Here is a 16,670-nt window from a genome sequence, read left to right on the forward strand (position 1 = left end):
ATACAAAGTATATTTTTTGCCATAATTTAATTGAGGTTATTGGAAATATAGTCACACTTTGTGAAAACATCAGGAAAATTTTTGGGCATCCTATCTGGCACTTCATATTCAAGTCGTTTGTAAAGTCATTTGTAACTTTACGAACATCTCTATGAAACACCCTGTGTATGATCGAATCTCTTTGAATGCGTCTTTACAAAGCGCCCTCTTGCGTTTCAACATCTCGTTTTGAATGATTACAGGCTTTTGACTTAGTCGTTAATAATGTGTTATACCTTTCAAGCATGGTGGAGTTATAAATATTAGTTTGTATAGGTTATGGTGCAGGTTTTGGCTACTAAAATTCAGTTTTACCCAAACTGTACTACCCCTTTAATGAAAATTATTCAATCTTAGGTCTACTCAATCGTATATACAGTGCGTCCCAGAAAAAACGAAACCGAGAATTATCGATGTTTTATCATAACTTAATCACAATAATAATTAATAAATGGCACATATTTGTAAAGCTTAGAACCTCTTCTTCCATTTGGTGCTACTCATATGATGCATATTTCAAGCATGAGGGATTAAAAATAATTGGAAGAGAGGAAACCAAAAAGTCATTTGGCGGGCGGCACTAAGAAGACTTAAGACTTGATGCATGGCTGATCGTCAGCGAAACGGAGTTAAGTCTTTTGTCAACTCTGTTTGTTGCTACGGCAGGCAGCCAGTAATTGAACTCGTTTAATCATATTATGGAAATGCAATCATTACTTTAAACAAAAAGAAATTTGTTATTCCTGGCTCATTTTTCCTGATTGAGGTGTCATATGAAAGGACAGAAAATGAACTTTATAGAAACGTGATTTTCTCTTTGAAATTCAGATACCGCCCGCCAAATGACTTTTTGGTTTCCTCTCTTCAAATGATTGTTTTTAATCACTCATGCGTGAAATATGCAGCATATGGGTTACATCAAATGAAAAAGGAGGATCTAAGCTTTACAACTTTGTGTCATTTATTAATTATAATTGTGATTAAGTTATGATAAAACATCGATAATTCTCGGTTTCGTTTTTTTTCTGGGACGCACTGTATAGTATATGAACATTCTGAACTGATAGGTTAGAAACAAATGTCACTTAACAATATCGTAGCGGATTCTTGTAATGGAGAGGAATCCTCCAAATTATTGGGAAATAATCTTTTATTCTTTTTTTTTAAACCATGTCTACCTTAATTGTTAAATCCAGCCATTTCTTGATCGCAACAACCTTTTTCCAAAGAAGTAATGTTATCATAAGTTCATAACGATGATTTAAATGTAAATGTTGTCAATTTTCGTTGTCATGTTTTCCATTTATCATTATTATTATTATTACAGTGATCACTTAATTGATACGGTTTATCCAATGTGACATTTGAAACTTCAACTGTTATACCAATTTTCACTATAAGATTAAATGTATAAGAAGTTTCATAATAAAAAACACGAATTATCTAATTTCGAAAGTGAAATTGATTGTAAATTATATCTCCTTGTGCCCTTTAAGTTTTAATTAATCGAAAAGCGTTGAGAAGCGTCATTCAATACAATCACAAATATCTCCATCATTTGGGAGAAATTAGAACAAATTCATGAAAAGTTTTATACTTCTGTTACCTTAAGCCAAAATAAAATAAAAAGGGTATGTGAAAGCTTCAATTGCTTTCGGCTGATCCTGATAAAGTTAATGGAGCAATTAAATGACATTACCATTTACATTATTATCATGTATTTTTTTGTTACTTCGAACTGATATTCTTTAAAAACATATTAATACACCCAATGATCTATTGATGAAACATAACAAATTATTTAAATGACAATTGCCACAATTTTCGGTATTTTCGATATACTTTTGTTTGTCTATTTAAAGGTTCTATCCCAAGCTCAAGATGAAAGTTCCTGGTCGCATCAACCATGATCTTCTAGCTAACGTTCTAGCTTCGTGGCCAAACTTCCATCGTCTTCACGAAGAAGGGTATAGAATAGTGACTGGAATATGGTCGCATATTGCAAAAGCAATGAAGATAAAGAACACCCTCATAAACAGAAAGTGGCTCTACAACCAATGGCGGTTCAACACCAATAATCTGCGGGACAAGGTTACAAACATCCAGGAAGAGCATCGTATAGAAAACCAAGACCGCACCACGGAGTGCCCTGTAACCTTAAATACCCAATCAACTAATACCAAACAAAGTGGAAATAAAGGTCAACGATCCGACAGAAATGATGCATGTTTCAGAGCTAATTCACCACACGATAGGGACGCACATGAAATCGTTCACCCTCCTTCACCTATCCCATCACCACCCTGTTCGATGACCAACAGCGAAAAGCTGTATGACACTCAAGAAGAGGATTCTTTGCAGTATTCACCCGGAGCATCCAGTGTGGATGCAACTCTTCCGTATCCCCGAAAACAAACATCTGACAACGAAAATGACGATAGTACTGACAATGAATGGCATTTCAGTCTAAATCAAGAAGAGTGGAAGAGCATCAAGCCCACGGGGAAAAAGTCCAATCTTCAGGGACAGTGGGCGGAACTGTATTCGAGGAAGTTTCAAGATGTTAACAGAGGTTGTGTCCCGGTCTTCAAATACAATCATGTAAAGCTGCCAAGAAGCCGGAAGCATAATATGCCATATGCGAAGGCAATATGTCTTTGTAAATTCAAAACATGTTGCAAATACAAGTTCATTATAGGAAAGAAGCCGACGACAAGCCAGAAAAAGATAAGGGTCGACGTGAACAGATTGGGCAACGTAGACCACGGTGAAGAAACGGGAGAAAAGAGGCACATCAAAGGAAAGAGAAGAGGGGAAGTTGCAACAGAGCTTGAGAAAGATGGGGTCACGAAGTGGTACTACCGGACAGTAGCATCAATGACAAAGGAGGAAAAGGAGGCAGGTAATTTAAGTGCATGCGCTACCCATGAAGTACTTCGGCGAATATTGGCAGATAGAAGGAACAAGGACAAAATCCACGATGACATCTTGCAGGAGGTAAAACTCTTGCAGGAGGTGTACAAGGATATTCACCCAAATGGTCAATACACCGATGGCGGATTCGTTCAGTACTTTAGCATCTACCCATTCAAGGTACACCTCCATCTCGATGACCAGCTAGACTTGTACATCCGACATGCCAAGAAGCAGCAACCAGTCCTCTACCTGGATGCTACAGGGTCCATCATAAAAAAGATCCCTGGACAAAAGAAAGCAGTGCTGTACTATGCACTAGTTATGAAAAATCCTATACCTGGAAGGTCTGGCATCCCCGTCGCGGAAATGCTTACCAACGATCAGCATGCGTCTGAAATAAAGCATTTTCTATCCAGGTTCGTCAATACAATATCCAAAGGAAAGAAATTGAAGGCTGGTTTGCCAAGAAGGGTCGAGGTTGATTTTTCATGGGCCTTGATTCAATCTGTTCTCCATGCCTTCAATAGCGAAGAAACGAAGACGTACCTCATCCGAACCTGGAAGCTTGTGCAAGGCGAACTGTCAGAAGGAAAGGTAACAAGTTTCACATACCCCCATATATGTGCGGCCCACATGTTGAAAGATGTGAGCAGGCGACTGAAGGAGCACACCAAAGACCACGGTGTAAAGCAGTTCTGCCTACATGTGTTTGCGCTACTTCAGACAGAGCACGATGTCAGCAAGGCAAGGGAGACATTCCGTCACTTCTGTCAAGTTCTGGACAGCAAGTTCGCGACATCGGCAGTGGCCGAATCATTGGCTATCCTGAAGAGGAAAATATCACGCAAGGGCGCTAGTGATATCGATGATCTTCAGGGCACCAGTACAGAGGCAACTTCATGCAAAGATAAGACGGTCGTTAATCGCTTTAAGGCGATACGCGAGAGTTCACCTTGGTGGAGAGCCTTCAAGGAGGAGAAGGAGCATGCAGTACGACATGAGTCATCAGAAGCTGTTGGGAACGAATACTTCACACCTGGGTTAACTGCAATGCTGCTGGATGGGTTTATGCACGTGTATCCATTGTGGAGTGCTGTCACTTTCGGCGACTTGACCCGATATGTTCCAGCAAAAAAGTTGATCCTGTTCGACCCACCCGTTCCCAATAGAGATACAAACTCTCTTGTGGAGAACTGGTTTGGTGTTGTGAAAAAGGACGCCGTTCCCGGGGGAAGGACCAGGCTGACTCCTGGAAAGTTCATAAGATTTGCGTACTGCAACGTACGGGGTCGAGTTGCGGAGACACAGTTGCGACCTAGCAAAGGAAAGGTCGATGTGGAAGCGGAAGGCAGAAATACTTCCACTCCTAGAAGGCAGGGAAAGTACTTCCGTTCACCTCGTGATGAAGACATTCTGCAGCCAAAGAAAAAGAAAAAGTGTCCCCCTCACAAAGAAAACGCAGACATCCCCATCGTCAAAAACAGGAAGTCCTCGAAACGTGCTAGAACTTCACGAAAAGAAGATATTCCGAACCCTGAAGAAGAATGGAACAAAAGGAAGCGTCACGACGACAATAAGGTTAACAGAAAGGAAGGTAAAGCGAAAAAAGCAAAAGAGAAGAAATGCCGTAAAGCAGAAAGAGAGCGGCGGAGCGGAGATTATCCAAGGTGGGGAGGGAGAATCCAGTACAAAGGAAAAGATGTCACACTAGCAAACACGTGTACAATAGACAACATCATGGTCATACTCGCCAAAGTTAACCAGCAGCAAAGCGTGCTACGAGAAACACTAATGCAGAGTTCTGACATCAAGAGCAGAAGAATCTTGCATATTGCTGACCTATGCGTCGCGAAAGAGTGGACCCTGGCTAAACTAGAGTGGCTACATACAATTTGCCAGTTTGAACTCGAGATGTACACACCGCAGACATGGGACGCATATGGGTCTGAATTCTACATGTTTGTACGACATCTGGACGTTTTCCAGGCGAACACGCAGACATCGAGGTGCTCCAGCCCAACATGCAGACAAGCCGTCGTGACAAGGAGAAGCATATCCATAGAACTCGGGTAAGACCAACGTACCTGGCATAAATAAATTGAAGTTGGAATAAATAGAACGTTATAGCCAATAGTTCAAGATTGGTATGTAACACAATTGATATATGAACAGGTAGGGATTTTGATCACGCCAAATAATGACCACAAGCGGTTCTCACCACTCTCCTATTATCAATATCATTATAATAAAGATATCACAAAATTTCTCCATTAGAGAAAGAACAAACACTGTATGAAAACATTATATAATGATTCTAGGAATTTTGTGATGAATACTTACAATGTAAATCGTCATTATTTCACCCCCCTCAACAACAACAAATAATAATGATAACAATAGAAGATTTTTTTTTTAACACTGCCTTCATGTTAAAGAAATCATTTCCGGGGGATCGATTAACATATTGATTGCATTTGTAGATTATTTCACCACGCAAAAAGGAAAAATAAATACTGGAATATAATTTGACAATTTATCTAAAGTATTATAGAACTAAAACTATATTTTAAAAACATGTACAGGTCTACAAATGACGGTAAGAGAGGCACGGTGCAAGATGCGCTAAACTGCTGGATTGCCCCACCGCCGTGTCACCAATGCCACATACCACTTGCCACAGGAGAGTACGTTAATCATTGATTGAATTTACGTCGAGTACTAGTATAAACTCATCAGGACTTTTGCACATTACAAAAATTGAAAAAATTTAAAAAAAACTATTTGACAAAGGTGTTCGCTATTAAATAGTTTGGTCATACCTCTTATATATAACACTGTACGTTGCAACTTTTGTTCCTACAAACTGGCGTATTTGGTATACAGGCTGCAAGTAGGCCTATGTCAATTTTTAAGCACATATTTGATATTATCTAAAAATTACAGCCTACACATTCTGCTCTGCATGTACACTAACGGAAATTTCAAAACGATTAGCAAAATTTCCTGTGTGAAAATACCTTTGAAGGTAAAATAGTGATTTGAGTTAGTTGTAATATTTTAAGAACGATCATTCAATAATTTCCACCAGTCTAATATATTGTATGTTGAAACTGTATTCCATTTGAATGACAAGGACATTGGAATATTTTGTTTTATTTTGTGAGAACGAAAATGTATGATCATGTCTTAATATCAAATATTAATGATGATATCAATTTACAGGCGCTGTTCGGGTGAGAGAAAGTGGGAAGAGCGACAATTCGACCACTTCATATGTCCACCAATCCTGTGCTTTAGTCCTATCATCTATCAATCCAGAACGAAGGGTGCAGCCCGAGTTACCCTTATGTTTCAGCACAACGTTTCATTAGGAACCGCAAGGTATTGTCGTTAAAACAATGGATTATAGAAGTCATTTGCTATATTTTGTATTTTACAACAGCACATAAAAATTTGCCACTAGCCATTTCGAGACTAAAACATGATTGTTGTCCCTCAAAACATAAGTTATTTTAGCAGCAATATTGGCTGATTATAGCAAGCTCAAAATCATACCCACAAATAGGTTGGAGGAAGTTATGATTTTCAGCTTGGTATAATAGCCTACTTAGCATTTGTTAGCAATTGTTAATGTATTCAGCTAAATGTCCATGAAGAAGGAATATTGATTACATGTTTATTTTAGAGTACAGTATGAACTATTGTTGTGATATTCAATGAACATGTGATTACATGCTTTTTCTACCGTCTATCACATTACATGTAAATTTAAAGCAGATTTCAAGACTCATAATGTAAACCGCGCTGTATTAGACCTCTGCGTTAAGGATGTATTGACCATTTATTTTCTCTGTTACTTCATTCCTTTTCTGAAATTATAAACATAAATTACAGGTACACGTTACAGGGTATGACGATTCACAAAGCAGACCACTTCACATGCATCTTCAAAGAGGCAGGTCGTTGGTATTGCTATGATGGGCTGACTGGTGACGTAATGGAGACAGCATCTCCATTGCCAGCAAGAGGGGAAACAATAGGGTATCTTGTGTACCTGCTGGACGATGTTACATCATGACGGCAATAATGAACGCGATGAATGGAGTGAGGTATGATATGTTTTTGATGGGACATGTTCCCGAATTTAATAAGATATTCTTTACGAATGCATCCTATACGTACTGTTCCGTGACAAATTTCATCGTATTCGTTCTTTGTATCCTACCTCCGGGCCTCTCCTTGCGAATCTAAGTCAAGCGGTAAGTTGCGATGTAGCAGCAGGTTTGATTCGGCACCGTACATTGTAAAATATTGTTATCAATTATCATCTAGATAACAATCATTTTAGATTTAAGAAAATTATGTTTCTAAAAAATTACAAAAACGACCATTCTACGTCACTTGGAGATAGGTAATAATTCCGACTGCAATGTAACCGTGACATGAAATGATTATCATTTAACAGAGCAAAAACAATTTATGATCTTAAAATCGTTGATACTTGCATGATAGTCCGGAAGTCAAAAGCGTGAGCCAAAAAAAAATAAAACTAATCTTTCGACAGCAGTTTGTATAAGCCCAGTGCTCTAAAAAAATAGATGTGTGGCTATACTTACCTGATAAAGGACTTTATTGGTATACAGGTCAGGTAAATCCATCGTTAAAGCCTTGTACTGGGATTGAAATATCACTCACACTTAATCTGTTTATGCACAATATTACGGGACAATAATTTAAGACTAAAGAAAACACTGATGAATTGCATTGTTCTGGGAGGATGGGGCATATTTGAAACATAGTTCGTGATAAAAGAAAGAATGGTTCGTTTATACTAGAGCTTGATATCAAAACAAAACTCCTTTTTCCTAATTAACACAGGAACCTTACTTCAATGGGCATCTTGGTTGTTTTCGTGACCAGCTTCAGCTATTTGACTATTCAATATTATAGAAGGTGTTTGTTGACAGAATCGCTCGGATTTTATTCGCTTTGCCAAATGGTAGCCCAAACACGGTACCGTGTAGCCTTTTATCTTCCTCGCCTGCATTGTCATGTTCGTTCATTACATTCCCATCATCATCCTAATTATTTTCAATGATTATTTTGATATCCTACTTTCCTTTACCTCCCTCTTATCCCACTTTAGCGCCGAAGGCGTATCGTGCTCTGATTGTCTGACTGGACTTACTTAGGGCCAGAGGCGTCGATGGGGTGGGGGTGGCAACCCCTCATCAGTGAGAGAGTTTCAAGTCCCCCGAGTGACATGTCCAAGACTGGTATTACCTTAGCAATGTTCATTTTGCTTCGTACTATGCCATCTACTAAAGACATATCAAATACAAATGTCAACGGAGAGACTATTTCATGGATATTAGTTTTGAGGAGATAATTTGAAATAACATAACCAGAACCTTTGTTTACATTTAAGTTATTCACGATATCAATAATCTCTGTTTCATGTACAGGTACAACAAATAATGATTGAGGATTTGAATTTCTTAGGAACGAGTGGAAACAGTTATTTGTAGCAGGGATGTTACTGGCAAGGCCTGGCCCTAAATTCACACCGAAAAGTTGAATGCCTCTGCTTTGCCGAGAGGGTCTTTTATTTCGGTTCCGTTGTAGACGATCTTACTTAATTCGAATTGTTTCTTTTCACCTTTTCTGAGAACATTATTGATAATGTTCCAGGTTGAATTTATGTCTTTTTATGTGTGGTGAATTGGGTAGAGTAATAATTCTGTTTTGCCCTATGTATTACAGATGTCAAGGTATTACAATTGGAAGTATTTTTTAGTTTAGATTCATGTGTTTTTGTTTATTTATATTTGTAAAATACTATTTTTCCGGTTAATCGATCTAAGTATAGACTTAGTGATTCAGGAGGATTCAGGTACTTTTTTATAACTCGACTTGGAAGGTGATTTCAATGGAATATAGATATCACATAAAGTCATAATTATATAAACTAGCTTGTTACAACCATCATTAGCATCATTATTGTCAAGAATTACAGACCGGTCAGTGATTATCAGACTTGCTTTGAGTCTATAGCTAAATTATCTTCTGACATATCACGTGAACCCAATATGTTATTCTGAATATCAGGCTTGACTATGTTAGAAATATGGGGTACATGACTTTGTAAACACTGGGAAGTGATCTGATATGTAAGAAACTATAATGCCTCGTTCCTATAGGAAATATTGGAGAACACATTATCAACAAGTGTTGATGCATTATCAGAAGTTTAAGTTGGTTTTGTTATACTTTTGTTATACTTGGGAAAAGTGATTTTGAAGTCAAGATATCCAAGAAATCTCGACTGTATGGTTTTTCCATATGATTGAATAGGTTGAAATCATAATCGCCCATTATCATGTATGTTTTTCATTGAAGGACGGTTATGTTAATATGGATTGTAATGTATCAATAAACTCAGTATGATTTGAGTTTGTGGGCTTTTAGATTTCGCCGACAGTTATGTTTTTCCCCTGTGGTACATTGATTTCAATAAAAAATGCTTTCGATAGCGTCAAAAGGGAGTAAAATCTTCATCAACGAAGACCTAAGATGGGTCGCCAATCATTGATATACTAGCTTGTAAGTGTGAAGCGATCTCGTGGACATGGTCTCGTGACGGGCGAATATTTGCACAGACTGAAAATGGTGAGGAAAAGTGAATAATCCTGATCGGAGGCATGAGCGACATCGAACGCCTTGGATAGGAAGAATTGAAAATGCGATCACGTAAGAGACTTATGCTATAGAATAACGATGCCGATAAAGTATCAATGTATTATTTGTGAGAAACCAGTGAAAAGTAATCCAAATGCATTACTATGTCTCTGATGTTCACATTGGTGTCACCTTATAGTTGTACCCATCAATACTTCTGATTCCATATTACTTTCTAATAAGCGACCAGTTTCCCAATGAAAAGTGCCCCCATTAAAAAGGAGCCCTTCCCCTTCTCATAAATGCCCCTTTTCATCTCTGGTAAATGACTCTTTTCAGGTAAGAGAAGTTACTCCTTTTCACTTCAGATAAGTGCCCCCTTCACCTCCGATAAATGCCCCTTTAAAATCTGATCGGTGCCCATTTTCTTTCAACAAATGCACATTTTCCTTTAAAGCTTATCTGTACTAGTTTATAAGAGGGATTGATTACCCTGCAAGGACCTGGACAGGTGGCTATCTCATCAACTCAGCTCTCAATTAACATAAGAAAGAGAGGATCATGAGGGACCAATGGTCACCAATTAGGCATTGTTTTATATATAGAGGGAGCGAGAGAGGAGAGAGAGAGAGAAAGAAATTGAAGGAAGGGAAAGGGAAAGAGGAGAGAAAGGGAAAGAAAAAAGGGCGGAGGGGGAGCCAATGACAAATACCAAATAAAAAGCAACAAGCAAACAAATGAACAAATGAATAAATAAATCAGAAAATAAAACGAGATCGGTAAGATGACCTCAACTTATCACCTTATAAATCAATCATGATACCCCCCTCTTCTATCTTTCACTCTCTATCACCGTTTTCAATCTTATCCCCTCTTTCTAATTTACCTCTCTTCCTTCCTTCCTTTCTTTCCTTTTCTTTTTCATTTGTCCTTTATATTGTCCTATTGTCTTTTGTTTTCTTCTAATGTTTCTCCCTGTCTTTGTCTCTGTCTTCCTCTGATCTGTCTCTCTAGCTCTCTCTCTCTCTCTCTTCCTCTCTCTCTCTCCAGTCCTTGTGGATCTCTTATGGGGAGAGGGGCTGTCTCGGCTTCTTGTTCAGGTACCCTTTTCCATTTTCGGAATTACGAATCCTATTCATTTTCAGAATTACGAACCTTATTTCATTTTCGGAATTATGAACCATTTTCCATTTTCGGAAATACGAACCCTATTTCATTTTCGGAATTACGAACCCTTTTTCACTTTCGGAATTATGAACCCGATTTAATTTTCGGAATTATGAACCCTTTTTCATTTTCGGAAATATGAACCTTCGGATAAATGAACCTTCGGAATAAAGAACCTTCGGAATAAAGAACCTTCGAAATATAGAAGGAGGCGCGATAGCTCATTCAGTAGGACAGTGGTCTCGTAATCCGGATTCGAAACCAAGGTGATGCGCTAGTGCCCTTTGGTAAGGCATTAATCCTCATTACCATGTCCCTCGGAGAGGACCTAAAGCCGTCGGCCGTCTGGTTGCTTACTTACAAGCATTAATGCTTTCTTAGCAGTCAGGTCGAACCTTCGAAATAATGCAACAAAATGTTCGGAATTACGAACCCTTTTTCATTTCGGGAATTATGAACCCCCAGGCATGGGACATTTATGATTCGGAAATATGAACCTTCGGAAAAACGAACCTTCGGAAAAATGAACTTTAGGAAAAACGAGTGCCCCCCCCCCCCATGTAAACACTAGGAAAGGATATGATATGTCGGAAACTATAATGCCTCGATCCATACAATTGGAAATATTAGAGAACACGTTATCAATATTAAAGTGTCGATGCATTATCAGAAATTTGTGTTGGTTTAGTTATACATGTACTTGGGAAAGTGGTTTTGAAGTCATGATATCCAAGAAATCTCGACATATAGTTTGTCATTATAAATAAATAGGTTAAGATTAAAATCGCCATCATCATATAATGTTTATCATTAAAGGGCGGTGATGTTAACATAGATTGTAATGCATCAATACAATCAGCATAATTTGAGTTTGGTGGCTTTTATATTTCGCTGACAATTATGTTTTTCCCCTGTGGTACATTGATTTCCGACATATCAGATCCTTTCCTAGTGTAAAATTCATTCTTTTTGCTGATTACACAAATATCCTTTAAAAAATTTATGATTTATGTCAATTTCTTAATGCGGAGTTATGCCATGTTTCACAGTGGTTTAATTGTTATAAGTTATCTCTTAACACTTCCAAATCTAGCTTTGTATACTTTCATCATAAGCAAAAATACAATTACAGAAAATTTATTTACCAATCTTAATATTAGTATGAATAATGTATTTATGAAACGTGTCCAATCTACAAATTTCTTAGGAGTTGTTATCGATGAACATTTATCATGGGTCGAACATATATCTACTATATCTAAACAAAATATAGTTGTATGGGCCAATACATATCCCAGCAGGCTCCTAGATTATTGAAATTGCAAAAAAATAATTGTAAGAATATGTTCAATGTCTCACTATACTGCTCCTTTACAACCACTATTCAAAAAACTTAATCTTCTCACAATATATCAATTGTATGACTACTGTATCTCATTAATGGTCTTTAAACATAAACATAACAAATTACCATATAATCTTGCCTCTATTATTAAATGTAAAACAGAAATGCATACTTATAATACCAGAAATCCAGAAAATTACTATGTCGAAAAATATAAAAATATCATCTTTTTCTTTCAAATCAAAAGGACCGTCAAAATGGAACTCTCTTCCTCATTATGTTCAAACAATTTCGTTTCTTAATTCTTTTAGATCAAAACTTAACTTTTTTTATTCACAAACTCTACAAAATAATTAATCCATCCCAACTGTTATAACTGTTATACCTTTTAAACTCTTCTTTGCCATAATGTCACTATGAATTTTTAGTTCTTTATCAGTAAAAATGTAGGTATTTTATTAGGCTGGGGATTGCCTCGACAGAACCTTTACTGGGTTCTTTTGCAATTTCCCATGTCATGTTCATTATCTATATCTTTCATTTCTTACTCTTCTCTTTGCTTCTCTTTTTAATAGTGTTTTTAAAGTTCAATGTATACTGTGTATTCTATAATTATGTTCTCAATGAACAATGTTTTCAATGTTTTTTTTTTTTAATGGATAGGGTCAACCCATTGTTTTAGCACTCTCAATTTGCAGTTTAATAAGTATGACTGTGAATTGGTTAATCTTTTGCGTACATGACAATGAATTATCAGAACTCTGAAGCTATTTATCAGGTTAAAATATTGAATCTACTGCATAATATGTTTTTTCATGTTTATTTTGGCGCGCATATTGAGCGACGTGGTAAGTATAGTTACGTACAATCAGGGTGCAGTTTACGGGTGGGGTACAGAGGTGTTCAGGAGGCAGAGCCCCCCCCCCCCGGATATTTTTTAAAACCTAAAACCTAAAAAAAACGTTTTGGTTTAGAGGGTGCTTCAGTTTAAAAAAATATAAATATATTAGTGAAAAACCAAGTGTACAATTTAACAAAGTATTTAAAGACAGAATAAACAATGTTGATTTAAATTAAAAGACATGTAAGTTATTCCCTATTAATTCCCTATTATAATTCATTTCAAATCGTTTGCTATATGCACATCAATTAGACAACAGAGGCTGGTCCCGGTCAATAGGGGATGGGTACCTAAAACAGGCCCATATAATCCGATATATGCATGTTATGGAATAATTATATTTTAAAGAGAGACATGTATCTTTTTTGATAAGATATGTAACTTATCCCCTTTTGACCGGGATAAAAGTCATATAAATATGTTTCTTATTTTCATATCTATCAGACAACAGAGGCTGGTCCCGATCAATAGGGGATGGGTACCTAAAAAAGGCCCTTTATCCGATATGTGCATGTGTATGGAATAATTATTTCTTAAAAACAGACCGGTATCTTTATTGATGATATGTGACTTATCCCCTTTTGACCGGGATAAAAGTCATATCAAAATGTTTGTTGTATTCATATCTATCAGACAACAGATGATGGTCCTGGTCAATAGGGGATGGGTACCTAAAAAAAGGCCCCGTTATCCGATATATGCATGTGTATGGAATAATTATATTTTAAAGAGAGACATGTATCTTTTTTGATAAGATGTGACTTATCCCCTTTTGACCGGGATGAAAGTCATATCAAAATGTTTGTTGTATTCATATATATCAGACAACAGATGTTGTTCCTGGTCAATAGGGGATGGGTACCTAAAAAAGGCCCCGTTATCCGATATATGCATGTGTATGGAATAATTATTTCTTAAAGAGAGACATGTATCTTTTTAAATAAGATATGTCACTTATCCCCTTTTGACTGGGATAAAAGTCATATCAAAATGTTTCTTGTATTCATATCTATCAGACACTAGATGATGGTCCCGGTCAATAGGGGATGGGTACCTACAAAATGTCCCCGCTATCCGATATATGCATGTGTATGGAATAATTATATTTTAAAGAGAGACATGTATCTTTTTTGATAAGATGTGACTTATCCCCTTTTGACCGGGATAAAAGTCATATCAAAATGTTTGTTGTATTCATATCTATCAGACAACAGATGATGGTCCTGGTCAATAGGGGATGGGTACCTAAAAAAAGGCCCCGTTATCCGATATATGCATGTGTATGGAATAATTATTTCTTAAAGAGAGACATGTATTTTTGATGCTAAGATATGTGACTTATCCCCTTTTGACCGGGATAAAAGTCATATAAATATGTTTGCTGTATTCATATCTATCAGACAACAGATGATGGTCCCGGTCAATAGGGGATGGGTACCTAAAAAAAATGCCCATATATCCGATATGTGCATGTGTATGGAATAATTATTTCTTAAAGACAGACCGGTATCTTTATTGATGATATGTGACTTATCCCCTTTTGACCGGGATAAAAGTCATATCAAAATGATTGTTGTATTCATATCTATCAGACAACAGATGATGGTCCTGGTCAATAGGGGATGGGTACCTAAAAAAGGCCCCGTTATCCGATATATGCATGTGTATGGAATAATTATATTTTAAAGAGAGACATGTATCTTTTTAAATAAGATATGTCACTTATCCCCTTTTGACTGGGATAAAAGTCATATCAAAATGTTTTTTGTATTCATATATATCAGACAACAGATGTTGTTCTTGGTCAATAGGGGATGGGTACCTAAAAAAGGCCCATTTATCCGATATGTGCATGTGTATGGAATAATTATTTCTGAAAGACAGACCGGTATCTTTATTGATGATATGTGACTTATCCCCTTTTGACCGGGATAAATGTCATATCAAAATGTTTGTTCTATTCATATCTATCAGACAACAGAAGATGTTCCTGGTCAATAGGGGATGGGTACCTAAAAAAAGGCCCCGTTATCCCATATATGCATGCGTATGGAATAATTATATTTGAAAGAGAGACATGTATTTTTTTTGCTAAGATATGTGACTTATCCCCTTTTGACCGGGATAAAAGTCATATCAAAATGTTTCTTGTTTTCATATCTATCAGACAACAGATGATGGTCCCGGTCAATGGGGGATGGGTACCTTTAAAAAGGCCCACATATCCGATATGTGAATGTGTATGGAATAATTATATTTTAAAGACAGACCGGTATCTTTATTGATAAGATTTGTGACTTATCCCCTTTTGACCGGGATAAAAGTCATATAAAAATGTTCGTTGTATTCATATCTATCAGACAACAGATGATGGTCCCGGTCAATAGGGGATGGGTACCTAAAAAAGGCCCATATATCCGATATGTGCATGTGTATGGAATAATTATTTCTTAAAGACAGACCGGTATCTTTATTGATGATATGTGACTTATCCCATTTTGACCGGGATAAAAGTCATATAAAAATGTTTGTTGTATTCATATCTATCAGACAACAGAAGATGTTCCTGGTCAATAGGGGATGGGTACCTAAAAAAAGGCCCCGTTATCCCATAAATGCATGCGTATGGAATAATTATTTCTTAAAGAGAGACATGTACTTTTGATGCTAAGATATGTGACTTATCCCCTTTTGACCGGGATAAAAGTCATATAAATATGTTTGCTGTATTCATATCTATCAGACAACAGATGATGGTCCCGGTCAATAGGGGATGGGTACCTAAAAAAAATGCCCATATATCCGATATGTGCATGTGTATGGAATAATTATTTCTTAAAGACAGACCGGTATCTTTATTGATGATATGTGACTTATCCCCTTTTGACCGGGATAAAAGTCATATCAAAATGATTGTTGTATTCATATCTATCAGACAACAGATGATGGTCCTGGTCAATAGGGGATGGGTACCTAAAAAAAATGCCCATATATCCGATATGTGCATGTGTATGGAATAATTATTTCTTAAAGACAGACCGGTATCTTTATTGATGATATGTGACTTATCCCCTTTTGACCGGGATAAAAGTCATATAAAAATGTATGTTTTATTCATATCTATCAGACAACAAATGATGGTCCCGGTCAATAGGGGATGGGTACCTAAAAAAGGCCCATTCATCCGATATGTGCATGTGTATGGAATAATTATTTCTTAAAAACAGACCGGTATCTTTATTGATGATATGTGACTTATCCCCTTTTGACCGGGATAAAAGTCATATCAAAATGTTTGTTGTTTTCATTTTTATCAGACAACAGATGATGGTCCCGGTCAATAGGGGATGGGTACCTACAAAATGTCCCCGCTATCCGATATATGCATGTGTATGGAATAATTATATTTTAAAGAGAGACATGTATCTTTTTTGATAAGATGTGACTTATCCCCTTTTGACCGGGATAAAAGTCATATCAAAATGTTTGTTGTATTCATATCTATCAGACAACAGATGATGGTCCTGGTCAATAGGGGATGGGTACCTAAAAAAAGGCCCCGTTATCCGATATATGCATGTGTATGGAATAATTATTTCTTAAAGAGAGACATGTATTTTTGAT

General features: G+C 36.8%; 1 protein-coding gene across 1 annotated transcript; it reads left to right on the plus strand.

The window, feature by feature from the left end:
- The first annotated feature begins 3,962 nt into the window (after positions 1-3,962).
- On the plus strand, positions 3,963-9,500 carry LOC115920501. Its single transcript, XM_030976304.1, has 5 exons — positions 3,963-5,024; positions 5,538-5,639; positions 6,178-6,336; positions 6,850-7,064; positions 8,102-9,500. The coding sequence occupies exons 1-4, from the start codon at positions 4,006-4,008 to the stop codon at positions 7,031-7,033; spliced, it is 1,464 nt and encodes a 487-aa protein (XP_030832164.1). The 5' UTR covers positions 3,963-4,005; the 3' UTR covers positions 7,034-7,064; positions 8,102-9,500.
- The last annotated feature ends 7,170 nt before the right edge of the window (positions 9,501-16,670 follow it).

Source organism: Strongylocentrotus purpuratus, unplaced genomic scaffold (genome assembly GCF_000002235.5).
Source record: "Strongylocentrotus purpuratus isolate Spur 01 unplaced genomic scaffold, Spur_5.0 spur5_scaffold_9, whole genome shotgun sequence".
Classification (NCBI taxonomy): domain Eukaryota; kingdom Metazoa; phylum Echinodermata; class Echinoidea; order Camarodonta; family Strongylocentrotidae; genus Strongylocentrotus; species Strongylocentrotus purpuratus.

What these genes read in the sequence shown, in the direction of transcription:
- LOC115920501 (XM_030976304.1), top strand. Translation starts at nt 4,006, where the DNA reads ATGCTGCTGGATGGGTTTATGCACGTGTATCCATTGTGGAGTGCTGTC. An exon ending in AGCATATCCATAGAACTCGG is followed by an intron (nt 5,025 to 5,537) that starts GTAAGACCAACG and finishes AAACATGTACAG; the next exon opens with GTCTACAAATGACGGTAAGA. An exon ending in ATACCACTTGCCACAGGAGA is followed by an intron (nt 5,640 to 6,177) that starts GTACGTTAATCA and finishes ATCAATTTACAG; the next exon opens with GCGCTGTTCGGGTGAGAGAA.